General features: G+C 40.5%; 1 protein-coding gene across 1 annotated transcript in view; it reads right to left on the bottom strand.

Annotated features, from left to right (window-relative positions):
- Nucleotides 1-18450, bottom strand: part of HDHD2 (haloacid dehalogenase like hydrolase domain containing 2) — a 34584-nt gene extending 16134 nt beyond the window's left edge. The window contains exons 1-4 of the mRNA XM_063453871.1: nucleotides 18346-18450; nucleotides 12830-12930; nucleotides 11864-12072; nucleotides 6959-7043 (exon numbers count right to left, since the gene is read on the bottom strand). Coding sequence (XP_063309941.1) covers nucleotides 6959-7043; nucleotides 11864-12072; nucleotides 12830-12930; nucleotides 18346-18354 — 404 coding nt within the window. The 5' untranslated portion in view covers nucleotides 18355-18450. The remainder of the gene's footprint in view (nucleotides 1-6958; nucleotides 7044-11863; nucleotides 12073-12829; nucleotides 12931-18345) is intronic.
- Between the last annotated feature and the right edge of the window lie 217 nt (nucleotides 18451-18667).

Below are 18667 nucleotides of genomic sequence, written 5' to 3'. Positions count from 1 at the left end.
TCCCTTAAATCTCTGATATTAACAATTATGTTTGGCAGCATGGAAAGCAAACAACACACAAAGCCATTAAAGACAATGTGTGTATGTCTCTAAAAAATAGCTTAATACACGGATAGGACTGGGCCAGATAATGGGTACAGCCTGTGTGATATGGACAGAACATTGTACCGCTCACAGCTTACATCATAAGACTGCATTCAGTATTCTGTACATTCAATACTTCTTACTAACCAACTGCAACTACCAATGATGATCCACTGTGGATGGTAACATGCATAAAAAGATAAAAAGAGGGACAGTCCCTCAAAAAGGGGAAAACGTCGGTATAAACACACTGCAATGTTATCTCAAATGAATAATAAATCACTTTCTCTCTTTAGAGATAAATGTACTGTCAAGGAATGCAATAACTGTGTGTCTGATGATAGCTGCACAATTTGCTATTGAATTAATGCTAGCACTGTAGGTTCTCAACACGTGATACATAATGGAACATTCAGTTTGGGATATTTCTTCTAAAGAGGGATACATTCTAATAATGGAAATTTTCATTTACTGTCTAACGTTATTCCAGGTTAGTTTTTAATCCCCTATCTGGGTAGTTGGGTTTTCTGTCATTGTGAACTCTATATTTACTGTAAGCGTTGTTTTTATATTTAAAGGAACCCCTATGCTATAAATACATATATTTTTAATACTGTAGTATTCTTGCTTGTTAATATTAGTATGCCTCCTGTTGACGGAAAAATGAAAGATAAATCCCCTTTTATCCAGTGTCATCCCAAACGGAGCTGCAGCTGCTTCTCATCCAATGTCACTGAATCCAATGCTTCTCACAAAGAAGTAGGACAGCAAACACTAAGACTTTCACAGGGAAGCTCCTCTATTGGCTGACTGATTAAATGATGAAACACTGTCATTTCTGACAAATGTCAATGCATACATTTGTCAGAGTGCGGAGACAAGGTCTAATCGCCATAACCACTACATTAAGATGTAGTGGTTTTGGTTCTTAGATTGTCCCTTTAGGAGTGAAAGGAAATATATTTTAAGGAGAATTAACTTCAGCAAATGTATACATTAAAGTGGCTCTGTCACAGCTAATTTTTTTTTATTTTTTTTTAATGCATCCTCCCCCACCCAATTCTTTATCTCTTAACTTTCCCCGATCATTATGAATGAGCTTCCAATTCACCATCATCTCTGCAAACTTTTCCGAGCCAGATCTTTTTTTACAGCCCCACGATCTTCTAATTGCTGGCAGTGATGGAATGTTCTATTATTATAGTATGTGGCAGGATCGCCAGTAGTATACGGTCTCGTAAAGCAACGGAGGAGGACATAATGGACAGGCGAGCATTGTGGGAAACGTTATCTTGGCAAAAAAAGTAGAGCTTGCCTTAAACTCCACTTGTTGTCAAGAGAAGTAAAAAAATAAATAAACAAACATAGTCCCTACTTTGTTTTAAAGAAGAATGAAGAAAATAAGAACAGATTCTGAAATAGGAAGAGAAGAGGAAACAATAGGAGAAAGGTATGTTTGAGGTGACGGAGACTATTTAAATGATATGCTCAGTTGTTGTGTGCTTCAAGGTCAGTTTACGATATGCAGGTAAATATAATGTATTTTCAGTATTTAGGAAGAGATTTCTTTAGAATAAATTTGCATGGTTATCCACCAAAGTGAGAATTGTCAAGATTTACAAAGTTGAATTTCAAATTCGAGGCTAGAGTAGCTGTACTGGAAGCGTAGTTGACTTGCAGTATTTTTCGCCGTCTGATATTTTGACCTAAAATTTGAAATTCCATTTACATTCCTGACAATTCTCACTCAAGTGAATAAGCCTGGTAGTGTTGCTACATGAAACACTGACATTCCACATATACATGTGCTAATATCAGAAAGTAGAATAAAATAATAATATGATTGACATTAGCAGCAATTAAAAATCATTTTTTAATTACTGCTGATGTCAATTTAATTGTATAAATGTTCTTCTTGTTATGTCTGTCATCTCTTACTTCTCTTTTAAAACAAATTCTTTACTCACATGTATACAAAATAGATAACACTTATAGTTATAGTACAATGGGTCTTTGGGTACTATCTGCAAGTTTTCTGTAAAAACTGACAAAAATCAGGGCATGTTGCAGCCCTTTTAAAAAATAATTACATATTCTTACTACCATGACAGTGATCGTCTATACCTAAACCCCAGGATATATAATTGAATCCCTGTTGCATTGTGGAAACGGTAGTTCACTACAAATACACAAACACACTGTGGATCTGCACCATTTATTTGTTGGTATGCTCGGTGCTACACCCATCATTCCAAAAGGAAAAAAGGTTCTTCTTTGAAAGTATAAAGCCCATCTATGTGCCCCAAAAAAACCCAAAACAAGTGGCATTTAATTTGCACTACCTAGCAGTGGAATAAACTTTAAAGCTTTGCATTCTGTACCATCTGCTAGCTACAACTGCAACTTAAAGGGACACTATAGTCACCAGAGCAACTTCAGCTTATTGTATTTGTTCTGGGGAGGAGAATTATTCCCTTCAGGCTTTTTGCTGTAAACACTGTCTTTTCAGAGAAAATGCAGTGTTTACATTACAGCCTAGTGATAACTTCACTGGCCACTCCTCAGATGGCTCTTAGATGTTTTTTTCCTGGGGCAGTCCTGCCTAGTGTGCATCACAACATTCAGTGTCTCCACCCTCTGCATGCACACACTGAACTTTCCTTATAGAGATGCATTGATTCAATTCATCTCTATGAGGAGATGCTGGTTCTGACCCTTATCTGCCTCCTTGACAGTCTCAGCCAATCCTACGGTGAAGCATCGTGATTGGCTTACACCACCAATTCTGATGATGTCAGAGGTCAGAGGTAGGTCAGAGGCAGAGCCAGCAGCTCCAGACTTGAATACAAGTAAGATTTTACTATGTTTAGGGAGGCAAGAGGGAGCCAGGGGGGCTCGATGGTGGTTTTAACACTATAGGGTAAGGAATACATGTTTGTGTTCCTTACCCCATAGGAGTTTCTTTAAATATTTATTTTGAGAAGAGAACCTTGCTCACCTTTATAGTGTTAATTCTAGATTATCTAATCTTCCAGGGGAAAAAAGCAACAGAAATTTTGAACTTGGCCAAAATCATCATGGGGAAGTAAAGTGATTCCTGTATATATTGTATGCTGTCACTACAGGTTAAAACTATAAACCATATATCTCAATTAACACAAAGACAAAGTAATGCCTCTCTCCAGGACCAGCTGACAATCATTATCTAGTCAGGTCTTAACCTGCAGGCAGGTTTCTTGTAGGAATCATAAACACAGCTGACGAGATAAATACATACATAGAATATAAATCGATATATATCTTTATACATATCATTATAGATAGAGGTCAATTACAGAAGAAAGCCTACAGTTTATCACCCTAGGGGAAATGACAGGGAAACCATTGACCTGGACAAACCAGGTCTCACGGAAAGAAAGGGAAAGGCAATGTAATAGAAAGAACGAGATGTTAAGATATTTAGAAAAGCATTTTTTTATCAGCTGCAGATACATTGATAAGATAAGACCGGTTGAAAGATTAGATAAAATTGGGGATGATATTTCCTGCGAGGAGTCACGTTGACATGAGCTATCAGGAATCCTGTACACTCTATTAAAACTTTTCCACTTTCATACCGGTTTATTGCACCCGAGTAAGCCTCGCACTATGCAAATAAGGGAAACCTCTGTGGGTGTACCCATAATTATACTATCAGAACAGCTCAAAATATCCACTTGCTCAGTACCCATCAACGAGTGAGTATGATATGGACCCTGCAGGCTAGCAATGTTGTGTAACCTTTCAAGCCTGTAAACTACACTTAGCATCTGTTGCTTTGGAAGATGTCATATTTGATAATATGGGAGGCTCACGAGAACATTCTCAGGGGACACCTGATTCGATAAGCACAAAAAGAAAGATGCACTAAAACAGGTATCCCGCTCACTGACCGCATTTCGGAATTAGAATCTTGTCATAAGCACTCCCAAGTAGAGGCAGTATATTAAGGGATTGCTGATTGCTTATAGTGACTTCATATACAGACACCACAGAGTACTAGGGCACTCACAGGATTGCTTTATATTAACGCCAACAAGTGCATAGTATTAAGCTGGTGAGCGGAAGGCTCCATTTCCTGAGGACATCACTAGGGAATTCCGGACATTATACTTTGCCCCATACAATATACCCAAAAGCTAGACATAGTTGCTATCAGATTACCGCCCCCAGCGAATCGACCAAATATCTGAAGTTTGTATACAAATCCATATTGGATGAGACAGTAGAAGCATTTAACTCACCTATTACAGAGGACGAGATAAAGGCAGCAGTGAAAATAACCAAAACAGACTGGGCCCTGGGTCTGGACAGATTCTTCCTGGTTTACTATAAAAACTTTAGCTCAGTACTTCTACTGATACTTACGAAGGTATTTAACTCACTGGCAGAGGGAAGGAGGTTCCATCCTGAGGCCCCGTCTGCTTTCCCAAGGCAGGCAAGGACCTGGAAGTGTGCACGAGTTATCGCCAATTTCACTCCTTAATGTTGACATTAAATTGTTCTCTAAAGTTCTGGCAACTAAAATGTAAACTTTGCTACAATTCCTAGTTCACCCCGATCAATCCGTATTTATTACGGGCCGAGAGGCAAGAGATAATACCCTTAGACTCCATGCAATCCAGCATCTGGTTTGGAAATATAATCTAATACTACTATCGAATGGTACTGAAAAAGACTTTGACTGTGTGGACTGGACATTAATGAATGCCACACTACGAAAGATGGGTTTGGGGGATAAGGTACTGGGATGGATCACGTCGCTATATAGCTGCCCAAAAGCTCAGGTCAAGCGAAATGGAGCATTAACAAAGGAATTGCAAATACGTAATGGGACTAGGCAGAGATACCTGCTCTCACCCATTTTGCCCTAACCTTAGAGAGATGAAATGCTAATATCATAGCTGTCAGACAGGGTGAGGCGGAACACCAAGTTGCTGCATACGAGGACAACATGCTATTTTTATTATAATCCCGAGAACATCTCTCCTGTGCTTAATGAAAGAATTGAAAGAATATGGCATCCTTTCTAATCTTAGACTGAACACCACCAAATGTGAGGTGCTAAATGTGACTCTCCCCAGGGCGGAATAGGCAGTGCTGAATTCGCAGTTACTCTTCCCCTGATGTGTGACAACGAGTCATTAATTAATTAGGGGTCTAACCACAAACTAGTAAGAGTAAACACACAGTGAAGCAAACTGGATCTGATAGCAATTGTTTTAATGAGTGGCACTTGATGTTGTGAAGTTGTTTAAAAATTTTCAGGATATCAAGCTGACCACTGCACAGTCAATCCTTTGTGAAAAACACTACTCAAAAAAGATTTAAAAACAAATACTTTTCAGGTGTGCCTAGTGGTGTATGGCTTGAGATTTTTCCCCCTGCGTATAAGCTATGCTAATAAGGGAACGCTATTTGGGTGTACCCTCTAGTTATACTATCAGCACGGTTTAAATTTAAAGGACCACTATAGTGCCAGGAAAACACTCGTTTTCCTGGCACTATAGTGCCCTGAGGGTACCCCCACTCTCAGGGTCTCCCTCCCGCCGGGCTCTGGAGAGAGGAAGGGGTTAAACACTTACCTTTCTCCAGCGCCGGGCGGGGAGCTTTCCTCCTCCTCTCCTTCTTCCTCGCGACGTCATCGGCTGAATGCGCATGCACATTCAGCAGGTCTCATAGGAAAGCATTATCAATGCTTTCCTATGGACGCTGGCGTCTTCTCACTGTGATTTTCACAGTGAGAAGCATGCAAGCGCCTCTAGCGGCTGTCAATGAGACAGCCACTAGAGGCTGGATTAACCCTCAGTATAAACATAGCAGTTTCTCTGAAACTGCTATGTTTATTAAAAAAAAAAAAAAAAAGGGTTAATCCTAGATGGACCAGGCACCCAGACCACTTTATTAAGCTGAAGTGGTCTGGGTGCCTATAGTGGTCCTTTAAGGTATGCTAATGAGATAACCCTCTATGGGTGTTCCCCCTGATTATTCTCAAAAAGTCACGTCCTATGCTTTAGACAGGCCACTGCAAGTCTGGAGGGTTCATGGCCCAATCACCAGGGGTGAATAAGTATTTCCCAGGGCTATGTTTTCACTTGTCAGAAATCGATATTTTGTGCCTTGTTATGAGTAATGTACAGATTCACACAATACTAACAAGATAAAACTCTGTGTGTTAACCCATCATTTTAATATCACTATTGCTTTAACTTGTGCCATAAGGGGTAGCCTCTGCCAGTCACGCACAGCTTGACTTTAAACCTAATCTCAGCTTAGTGCTGGGATACACATGGTTTGTCTGAGATAGGTGGCAGTTGAATTTCTCTAACTGTCCAATTAACCGAATGACAGAAAGGAGAAATAATGTTATGTTATGTTTAGATTCTATTTTCTGTTGTTGCGTAGAATGCTTTGTTTAGATCCTATTTGTCAGCACTGTTAGTTGTATATAGAATGTGACCGAGACGGAGTCCTTGTAGGCAGAGACCTTGACACAGCGCTATTACTATTAAATTACCTATAAGTGACCAACTGTTAAGACTGGCTACAAATCTATATTGGAATTAAATGTATTACAGTGTTGGAAACGCTTTTATTTAATTCTATTTCTATATGTCCATTTACTCGACTTTTGTTCTCCATTATTAGAAGTACCAAAATATGGAGCCGTGTGTCAAGATGAGAGTTTTTCCATTAAACTCCCCTGATCGGTTCCAGCCAGGATTGAATTTTATTGCTCTGCAAATCCCTCTGGAGCAACTGAATTAATCCGTGTGTTAAAAAGTAACCAGACAATTATATAAAAATCGGGAAAAAGAATGAGGACAGCACTCACCTGAAGGCCTTGTTCATAGTTTGGTAGTTGAAATGTTCTGGAGCTAATCCTATCACCACCGCATTGGGACTATGTGTGGCTATTCCTGCAAGCAGAGAGGACACAGGTCATCCTGGAAAGACTCGGAAATAATTGAATTGTACATTCAATCTATAATTTAGTCATGCTTGAATTCAAAGCCCAGGGAGAAAATTCTCATCAACGCAAAAATCTTTATTTTAATTTGAAGCTGTATGTGAAAATAGTAGTAATGTTCTTTAATAGGAACTATCCTCCTGCATTTGTACAGCAACGTAAAGGCAAAAAAAGTAGCAATTAATAGGACTTGTTTGGCTCTGAGCCTGCATTAAAAATGGCTTCTATAATGTAACATCGCTGATGAATAGTTTGGGATAAATATGAATGAATGATTACAGCACATATCACGGTTGCCTAGAATTTTATAACACTAAGAAAGAAACTCCTGTATCTTACTAAAAGACAATCATTTGAGTTTCTCTGCAGGCCACTACCAGGGAATTGCTGTGAGTGGAAAGCAAGTATGTATGATGAAAAGATCAAGTTGAAAAAAAAATAAAAAAATCAGTGACGCTGCACATTTTTCTTTTTCAGCTCTACTTTGTGGTATATTTTATAAGTCGGTTATCAACTCATTGGAAGTGACAAACCCCTGAAGTCATCTTTATGCCTTTCAAAACCTAGAAACCTCACATTAAAATTTAGATTTTTCTAGGGATACCAAGGTTTATTCTAGATTGTTGCCTTGTTATAAAAATATAATTCTGTAATTTGCTTATATAAAACAATAAAATGCAAGGCAAATAATAGATATTACAGTCATAACAAAATAAAATAAAGAGAAAACATGAAATAAAAGGAATGGTGGTTTGGAAAAAGGAGAACTGATCTCAGATGTAAAAAATACACAATGTAACTCCAAGTCAATCACACTTCTGTGAAATCAAACTGTCCACTTAGGAAGCAACACTGAGTGACAATCAATTTCACATGCTGTTGTGGAAATGGGATAGACAACAGGTGGAAATTGTAGGCAATTAGCAAGATAAAGGAGTGGTTCTGCAGGTGGTGACCACAGACCACTTCTCAGTTCCTATGCTTCCTGGCTGATGTTTTGGCAACTTTTTGAATGCTGGCGGTGCTTTCACCCTAGTGGTAGCATGAGACAGAGTCTACAACCCACACAAGTGGCTCAGGTAGTGCAGCTCATCCAGGATGGCACATCAGTGCGAGCTGTGGCAAGAAGGTTTGCCGTGTCTGTCAGCGTAGTGCCCAGAGCATGGAGGCGCTACCAGGAGACAGGCCAGTAGATCAGGAGACGTGGAGGAGGTCGTAGGATGGCAACAACCCAGCAGCAGGACCGCTACCTCCGCCTTTGTGCAAGGAGGAACAGGAGGAGCACTACCAGAGCCCTGCAAAATGACCTCCAGCAGGCCACAAATGTGCATGTGTCTGCTCAAACAGTCAGAAACAGACTCCATGAGGGTGGTATGAGGGCCCGACGTCCACAGATGGGGGTTGTGCTTGCAGCCCAACACCGTGCAGGACGTTTGGCATTTGCCAGAGAACACCAAGATTGGCAAATTCGCCACTGGCGCCCTGGGCTCTTCACAGATGAAAGCAGGTTCACACTGAGCACATGTGACAGACGTGACAGAGTCTGGAGACGCCGTGGAGAACGTTCTGCTGCCTGCAACATCCTCCAGCATGACCGGTTTGGCAGTGGGTCAGTAATGGTGTGGGGTGGCATTTCTTTGGGGGGCCGCACAGCCCTCCATGTGCTCGCCAGAGGTAGCCATTAGGCATCGAGATGAGATCCTCAGACCCCTTGTGAGACCATATGCTGGTGCGGTTGGCCCTGGGTTCCTCCTAATGCAAGAAAATGCTAGACCTCATGTGGCTGGAGTGTGTCAGCAGTTCCTGCAAGACGAAGGCATTGCTGCTATGGACTGGCCCGCCTGTTCCCCAGACCTGAATCCAATTGAGCACATCATGTCTCGCTCCATCCACCAATGTCACATTGCACCACAGACTGTCCAGGTGTTGGCAGATGCTTTAGTCCAGGTCTGGGAGGAGATCCCTCAGGAGACCATCCGCCACCTCATCAGGAGCATGCACAGGCATTGTAGGGAGGTCATACAGGCACGTGGAGGCCACAAACACTACTGAGCCTCATTTTGACTTGTTTTAAGGACATTACATCAAAGTTGGATCAGCCTGTAGTGTGTTTTTCCACTTTAATTTTGAGTGTGACTCCAAATCCAGACCTCCATGGGTTGAGAAATTTGATTTCCATTTTTACATTTTTGTGCGATTTTGTTGTCCGCACATTCAACTATGTAAAGAACAAAGTATTTCAGAAGAATATTTAATTCATTCAGATCTAGGATGTGTTATTTTTGTGTTCCCTTTATTTTTTGAGCAGTGTAGATTCTTACCAAAAAAACAAAACAAAAAGGCAGTTGCTGAGGAATTTGCAAAGCCAGATCTCTGATCCTTAGAATTCAACCCATAATCAGAGACTGAACATCCGGCAGTGCAAAGGAGCTGTGTGCAGAGTAAGCTAGTGCAACAACCTGGACCATTTAAAATACCTAAACGGAGATACAAAGCATTGCACTAGGATTGGCACATAGAAATCTGAACACAATATGCCCATGGGTCTTTCCATCAAAACGGGTAGAAATTAACTCCTTCTCAGCCATTGAGCAGTGATTAACACTAGGCCTGCCAAAGAGATACATGCAGCAATGATTAACACTTTCTCTGCCCAAAAGATACATGCAGCAGCAATTCACACTTTTCCTTTCAGAATTAGCCATCCAGCAGTCAGTGACACCTTCCTTGCAAGGAAACTCCTAATAGGCAGCAATTGCCATTCTAATAGGCGGCGATTAACACCATCCCAGCCAGAGAAAGATTTTAAAAGCAATCGTTAACTCCATAACTGCCAAAGAAATACATGGCAGCAAGTGATTATAGTGTGAATTTATATTCACAAAAAATACCATGTTGCGTTAGTTGTTATTGTTTTTATTAATTACTACTATTTATCTCTGTGGCTTTTACATTTTGTCCATGTGTGCTTTTTGCTGCACCATTTACTCGGTCTTCCTTTTGACGCAGATGGTTACCTGTAGTAAGGTGGGTCATTGTAACAGGGACAGATCCACAGTTAAGGCCTCTGCTTGTCAGATAAGCTTTAAGTGTAAGCAATCTTCACTACCACTAGAAAGCCTACCCTGCCAATCATATATTAATAATGGTGTTAATTATTAGTGGTACCTAATGCACACCTGCATTCATGAGAGCACAGTGACCAATACAAACGAAGCTTTCAACTTTCCTTCCATATATGTACCGGCATGTATTGGCCTACAGCAACATAGCATTAAGTTAATTTGAATGACATACTGTCACGATTCCGGGAACCAAACATGCTAACACACACACAGAAAAGGTGCAGTACCGGACCTTAGAGTGGCCGGGCTAAGCACACAAAGAATAGTCAGGAGACAAGCCGAGTAAGGGGTACCAGAAGACAGAATAATGAGAAACAAGCCAATGTCAAAGGGTAGGAGAAAGTCGCAAAGTCGGATACACAAGCCAGAGAGTACGTAACCAGAAACACAAGTTCAGTAGCAGAACTAGCAAGCAAAGACCACAACAGGGCAGAGAGGAACAGGAAAGGTAAGTATATAAATCATTAGGTTAATTCTTAATTGGATAATTTCCAATCAGAATTAACAATCACACATGGGAGATATCTAGACCTCCCACTGTGATTGAGGCACTGTGCCTTTAACGCCGGGTCAGGTGGCTGACCCCGGCGGTTGGTAAAATGGGCGGTCTCCCAGCATGCAGCGTCATGCATGCTGCCGCTGGGGGACGTAGAGGAAGACGCGGGCGGCATCCGTGGCTGGGAGGATGCCGCCCGCCGAGCGCACGCCAGGGAGGGGACCGCGGACGGCTGGAGGGTGAGTGCCGCGAGCGGACTGCAGCCTCCCCTCGCAGCCACCCGCTGGATCCTGACACATACTCTGACTGTTCCAGGACAATGAGGTGTACTATGGAAAATAAAATACAAATGTCTAAGAAACAAGAAAAAAAACACAGCACAATCCAAAGTGAACTTCTACTTTCTATGGTGTCGTGCAAAAGTCAAGGTGCAGTAAAGACTTTTTTTAATTAAAGCTACGTGACAGCCCATATAAGTCACTTTGTATGTTGTCGTATAACCAGAACTCACGAGCCATTGGTGCGTGGAAATTTAACTCTGGCAAGTAGAAATTCACTCCTGGTGAGTGATTCATGGACCATCCAAGTTTGCAGTTTTGAGTAACTTTTAAGACATGGCTAGTAGTATAGAATTTTAAGCACAGGAATAATTCTTAAAGTCAAAGCCTTCCAATAATCATATGTGTCCTACGTGTTATTTCATGATAGTCCACCATACATGTATGTATGACTTGTGCTTTGTCCACAATGAACATCTTGTTACTCCAATAATCTCTGTTGTATTTAGATTGAAGCCAACATTTACATTGCGTGTCTTCTATTAATGGAACTCCCGATGATCAATTCTCCCCAGAATTCAAATTCATTCTTTTAAGAGAAACAATTCATCTATTAACTAACGTGATTTACATTTATTGAAAAATTTTCGAAATAACACTTCATTGTCCTTCTAGATTTACGTGTATCCCTCTCATTCCCACCCAGATTGCCAGCTCTCCAATGAGGGACCCACCTATCCTAATGTCTTTATGGTTTATTGCAAGCTGGTGTAAAGAATATTGGTCTGCAATAGGTTATGTGTGTGAATGTTAACTTGAAAAGGCAGTTTTTTTTTTTTTAATATACACTCCAGTACTAAGATTCCCGTACCTTCAAAGTCCTGTAATGCACTGTCATCTACTAAAAGCATTGGACGGACGTTCTTCTGTTCCACCAGATTTTTCGCGGCTGTCAGTGATGTAAAGATTTCATCCTCACCAATTCCAAATCCAAGGTCCACCAGCCTCTTTAGGAGGCTTTTTTTGCATTCTTTGGTTGTGTTGGTCACAAAGCGAATGACAACGGGAGCATTCCTCAATCTGGAGAATGAAATGGGAAAAACTCGGCCAGATGATCATCTCTATTGCCTAAAACCTGATTATTTGTAGAAATACAAAGTACACCAGTAATGGCTTAGCTTTGGCTTTCCATCAGTTCCACATTTGTTGTGTTGTGGAATATATCTGCTATGATGGAAAATATAGTCCTTAACAGCTTAAAGACTATGTTTACAAGTCTTCAGAAGAACCACTATTTTGAGATTGTAAGAACACATTGCATTTCACTTCTAATTAAAGCTTGGGGTTTAATGTTTGACCCCTTTATGCACAGGAATAGTATCTACTTGAAAGTGAACACCAACTTAGAAGTAGCTAAGAGTTATTGGCTGCCTGCCTTCAAGCCTGTGGTTTGTAAAACCAAGGTTGCAAAGCAAGTCATCCTTCACTTGCAGGACCTGTGCCTTGAGCTATAGACTTGAAAAATGAGGGACTAACTCTGAGCTGGAATGGAAGAAAGCTGTGGGCAAGCAAAGACCCTGTGCTGTTCCAGTTCTGTCGGGTGATCCGTATGACTGTGTGCAACTTGTGTATCACACAGTCAGATAGCGCACGCTCACATTCTAAATACATTTAGGCAGCAGAATCGGGACACAATTATTTCTGTAAAGGTCATAATTGGATAGAGGAATAGTTTGCAGGGACCACTTTCTAGCACTTCCTATGATGCTTGGAGTGTATCTTTAAGGTTCTGTTAATCACAGGATTTGTAAATTAAAAATGGTGATTTCTAACTTACCTTTTCAGGGCTTCCTGAGCCCCAGGTATAGGTGTATCGTCAACATGGAGTGTGCCGCTCAGATCCACCAGCACTGCTTTGAGAATGCGGCGACTTGCCATCTGGGGCAGAGGTAAAAAAATAGCTGATTATAAAAGAGCCACATGCAATAGGAAATCAGTTTTTTTTTTTGTCAAACCTCCTCAAGAAAGATTTGACAAAGAAAATGGATATCGGCACACATTGATTCATAGCACCATAACCACTACACTGAGCTGTAGTGGTCATGGTGTTTAGAATGTCGCTCTTATGTCTCCTAATTTGGGACACCTGGGTGGTATGTGACTATCAACTACACTGAAACATTACTGTCTTGTTAGTTTATACAGAAGAAAATAGATTCAAAAACAGGATAAGACAGGATGATGTATTATTAAACGTATGAAAATGTCTGGTATTTACATACACAGTAAAGGTTGTTCCTTATCGCAATGTGGAATATCACAGTAAGAGGCATTAATTAGTGCACTCAGTCCCTGCAGTTACAGCCTTATTTTGCAATCAGCCCAAGTTATCAATGCTGATTAGAAAACCCTGTTATCTGTACCTGTTATCGAGCACTTACTGAACTAGCCAGACTCATGAGACAAATTAACCTATTAGTGTCTATGTTGGTTTACTTCATGCTATTCTATAAGAAGCTGTAATCTCTCCAGTGAATGATAGGGGTTAAACAGTCCAAACGATTTAACATCACAGCTATAGGACATTACCCAGGCCTTATCGCAAAGGAATTGACATCAAGGTGAAATTAATCTCAAGGTTAAGGTTGTATTCACAGATTATGTGTCCTTGGAAAGTACACACAACCCATTTTCTAAGTTCCAGCAACTGAACTTTCCAACAACATTATAAATCTGAAAAATTATGGTCAAAAATAGCTTGGCTGAAAACAAGATACCTAGATTGGCTATTGTTGCCAATTTGGCTTTCAGTTCACCACAATTTATTGTTTAGTGATTACAAAACACACACCATCAAAATTAAGTTGTTATGGTGCTAACCCCCAAAATGAGCCTCCAGAGCCAATCTCAACAACCCCTCCCCACGGCAAAAGCTTCTGAAATTTCAGTTTCAGGAACAGCGGAGTGTCGCTTGGCAGGGCTGCCGCAGATTGTCTGAAAGCAGACAGCCAATGCTCTTGCCAATCAGTGACTCCAAATTCATAAAACTAGCTTAGAAATAAAATGTATCTTTCCTAAGCCAGTTTTGTGAATGGTGAGTCACTGATTGGCTGAGAGCATCAGCTAACCACTCTCAGCCAATCAGCAGCACTCTGAAATTTAAAACTGAAATTTCAGAAGCTGGATGCCGTCTGGGGGAGAGTTGAGCGCTGGAGGCTCAATATGGTTAGTTCAAGAACGGTTTAATCCCAGATCGAGCCTCCAGCACAATATGGGATTGAACCGAGAACAGTTAACCCCTTGAGTAAGAGTGCACCCAGGGACCTCCTGGCACCATGACAACTTAATTTTGATTAAGTTGTTGTGGTGCCTAAAATGTCCCTTTAATGTTTCAGAATAAAAAGATATTTTAGACAACTGGATGCTTCCAAATTACTGGTTGCTATGGTTGCAAATGTAAAATTGAAATAAAAATACCCATTAAACTACCAACATGGAGTGGATAACATAAAAAAAAAAAAAACCATTATAACATAAAAATCAGTTAGTTTAAAAAACAAATCAAGAGGACCACCAATTTAGTTTACATTTTATTTTTGTTGTAGAAATTATATAAAAATATATGTACTCAGATATAACTTTTCATTTGGCTGTTAAAGTATAAATTATGGACATGCAGAGTAAGATATTTTATATTTAATGGTACAATCAGAGATAATCAAGGCCAGCTATTTCTTTATTTTTGGTTGTCTGGGAATCACATGACTAAGAATACTCCAAAGACAGAACACCAGAGGTTGATAATTAGTAAAAAGAAAGGAATGCAGAATTTGCACTATACATTTTAATAGACTTGGGCTCAATTATGGATCTTAAAGTGAGCAGTGAGTCTGCAGTGGCATAACCTATACTCCAAAACTGCTTCATTAAGTTAAAGTTGTTTTGGTGCCTTTAAGGTCCCTTTAAATCACGTAAGTATTAGTATGTTACACTTTTGTTTCTTTTTGTTGTTTTATCCAGCTTATGAATGCCACAATGTATAGACATTTATCTGCATAAGTAATTGCCTCGTGTATGCTATCTGTATAAATTCCCTGCCTTTTCATTTATCTGTTAGATGCTGATGGTTGTTAATCAGGAACTAAATGTACAACTTTAAAGTTAATAAAGATAGTGTTTTGTTTCGAAATGTATAAAGAAGCTTTAAAATATTATGGTTGGGTGGTGTTATCCTTGTATTTACAATACTGCATGTAATGTAAATAATGACATGTAATCTAATTACATTGCATAATATGTGACAGTCCAGAAGAAAACTTGCAAGGTCTTTAATTATTTAGTGGGTGGAGTAGAAAGTTCTCTCTCCATGCGGTTACCATTGTTATTATTTGTAATATCCATGTTTTACGTTACTGCAAGCACTAAAGACATCTCTCGTTTTAAGACAGTGTCAGGCTTTTTTTCCAGTTAGTATGTTGGTGAGGTGGTACAGTTAGTGGGCAAAATTTTAGTGAGAAGTACAACATTGTAACCATTGTAAAAAGGTGGCTGACTGGCTTAAAGGACCACTATAGTGCCAGGAAAACATACTCGTTTTCCTGGCACTATAGTACCCTGAGGGTGCCCCCACCCGCCGGGCTCTGGGGAGAGGAAAGGGGTTAAAACTTTTTTTCCAGCGCCGGGTGGGGAGCTCTCCTCCTCCGATCTTCCTCCTCCGATCTTCCTCCTCTCCTCCCATTTGGCTGAATGCGCACGCGCGGCAAGAGCTGCGCGCGCATTCAGCCGGTCTCATAGAAAAGCATTATTAATGCTTTCCTATGGACGCTTGCGTGCTCTCACGGTGATTTTCACAGTGAGAATCACGCAAGCGCCTCTAGCGGCTGTCAATGAGACAGCCACTAGAGGATTTGGGGGAAGGCTTAACCCATTTATAAACATGGCAGTTTCTCTGAAACTGCTATGTTTATAAAAAAAAAAAATGGGTTAACCCTAGCTGGACCTGGCACCCAGACCACTTCATTAAGCTGAAGTGGTCTGGGTGCCTATAGTGGTCCTTTAAGTGCATCACTCCCACGTGTCCCTATTTAGCTAGGAGGAGCAGACAAGATTTTGAGCTCAAATCCCTCTATCCCAGGCTTCCCCAAACTCCAGCCCTCCAGATGTTGCTGAACTACAACTCCCATGATTCTATGAATAAAATAGATAGGCTGAGAATCATGGGAGTTGTAGTTCAGCAACATCTGGAGGGCCAGAATTTGGGGAAGCCTGCTCTATCCCCTCTTTCTATCCAAACATTCCTCTTTTATAGGAGCTCCATGTTATTGTAAAAGAGCTTCACGGCAATAATACTTCCAAATATGTGTCTTTAAACTACAATAAATGTGTTTAGAAATCAGTCTGTGTAAATAAGATACACTGTTGTTGTTCTAAATGACATTTTAGTTGTATAAATTATTAGTATACCGCCAAGATTTTCTCAGGACTGCTCTGTGCGACACCCATACTCACAACCTTAAAATGAAAGAGTCCCATTTTGTCCATTTTAAATGTTGGGAGTTTTGGTAGTGGCATCATTCAACACATTTTATTGGGTACTAATGAGTCATCACAGCTTGTTCCAACAAGAAAACAACACTAACTCTGCATATTTTTCTCAGTGCCTCTTGCGTCATATAGGACCACAATGAGAAAATGAAATTATTGCACAGGGCAACACACTGCCAGAAAAAGGGTCCTGCTGTGGTGACAACACTCAGAAAAGCACGTAGAAGCCGAAGTGTTGTACAGGAGTCATTTATTGTGCACCATCACAGAAAATGCAGGAAATTAAAAATTTTAGGTCAAAGTTGACAAGTGAAAAAATATCTGAATTGTGAGAGTTTTTCCACTTATATTTGTCTACACTCTACAATGTAAAATTTCTATGTGATTTATCCCCAAATCTTTTCGATTGTAAGCTTGTTTTGGCAGGGCCCTCTTCACCTACTGTTCCAGTATGTCAGTCATGTTTTGCTAGAATTTAGCATTGTGGAATATCTTGGCGCTATATAAATGATTGTAATAGTAACTCTGATTTCAGTGAATAAACCCCAAAGCAACCTTTTGGTCAGTTGGACCTCAATGCACATGATTAAGATTTAATGAATGAATAATATGTATTGCATTTTACCACTTAGTAAAAAAAACATCAGACAGTCAACTTTGTGCCTAAGATTCTATGATTTGGATACTCAAAACCGTATTTTCAATGTCACCATTGAAAACATTATTGTTGTATATTTAAATGTCATCCTTTTGTACCAGAACACACATCCTGTGGTACATTCTTGGTTTCGTCCTAACATATGACTTCGCCAGGGCCACTGGCCTAAAGAATTTACAATGCAAATACAGTAACTATGTACTATATGTATTTACAGTTCCAATACATCACCCCTAGTATGATCATTTTCACAGCAGACGAAGAAATAGGTAATAAAATCAGAATCATTTTACTGTATAAACACTATTGAACCTTTTACTCCTATGATTAGGGATACTATAGTGCTAGAAATACAAATCTGTATTCCTAGCACTATACTTCCCTGTAGCCTCCCCTCCCCCCGGCAATGTACATGTTAATAAACCCTTACTGTACTCACCCGATTCCAGTGCTGATGTCCCTCGGCGATGGGGCCGGTACTCTGCCTCCACCGACGTCACCCAACTGGGGGAAAGGATGCTAATACGCATGCACAGTAAGTGTATTGGGCCCTTTCCATAGGAAAGCATTGCTGCAATGTTTTCCTATGGGGATTTTACGGATGCTGGATGTCCTCGTGCAGAGCGTCTGGATGTCCAGCGTCAGTTAGTCAACCAAAAGTCCCCAAGCAAGCAGGAAGTGCCTGATTGACAGCCACTAGAGGCAGTCTTAGTCCTGCACGGTAGTCATTGCAGTTTCTCAAAAAACATTCCAGGACTAAGGGGGGCTGGGACACTGCAGCCAGACCACTTCAATAAGATGAAGTGGTCTGGGTGCCTATAGTGTCCCTTTAACTGCTACAATTTTGTATACAAGAACAGTTACATAAAGCAAAAAGTAAAGTACATCAGGCCAATCAAATATAAACAAAAGAGAAGTTCCCTCTGTCATTGTATTTGCATGGTGTACAGCCTTTAACATTTTACATTGTAAAAAAAAAAAGGATTTGTCTTAATATGTATGTTTGAATTAATGAAGGTTTCCCCTTTGGCTAGTGAAGGGTTAAAGGTGCACAATTAAGGTAAATACAAATAAAAGCAAAGGTAATTGAAGTAGACTCCATGCACTATGTGAGCACACTGCATGACACTCTCTGACAGTCTCTCCCCTACCTGCACCATGCACAAGCACAGAGCTTCCTACTCTGGATGTCACAGGCTGTCCGCACTATGCCTGATTGCTTTTTAGGAAACCGAGTAATGTATAACGCCGCCCAGCTTCTCAAACATGTGTTTACAGAGGTTTAATTTACAGTTTACGTGATTCAATGCAGCAGAACCGATATCATGGCCGCTAAAATTAGATCAGGCATGCTATAGACACCCCTGTGTGTGAAGTCCCTTGGGTCCTGAATACAGGAAGTAGATAATCGTGCGTCCCAAGCCTCGTTTTCACAGCAATGCCTCTTGCAGTGTTTGCATGTTGGGCAGTGTG

Source organism: Pelobates fuscus, chromosome 5 (genome assembly GCF_036172605.1).
Source record: "Pelobates fuscus isolate aPelFus1 chromosome 5, aPelFus1.pri, whole genome shotgun sequence".
In the NCBI taxonomy this organism is placed as follows: Eukaryota; Metazoa; Chordata; class Amphibia; order Anura; family Pelobatidae; genus Pelobates; species Pelobates fuscus.
This window is presented reverse-complemented; position numbering and strand designations above follow the sequence as displayed.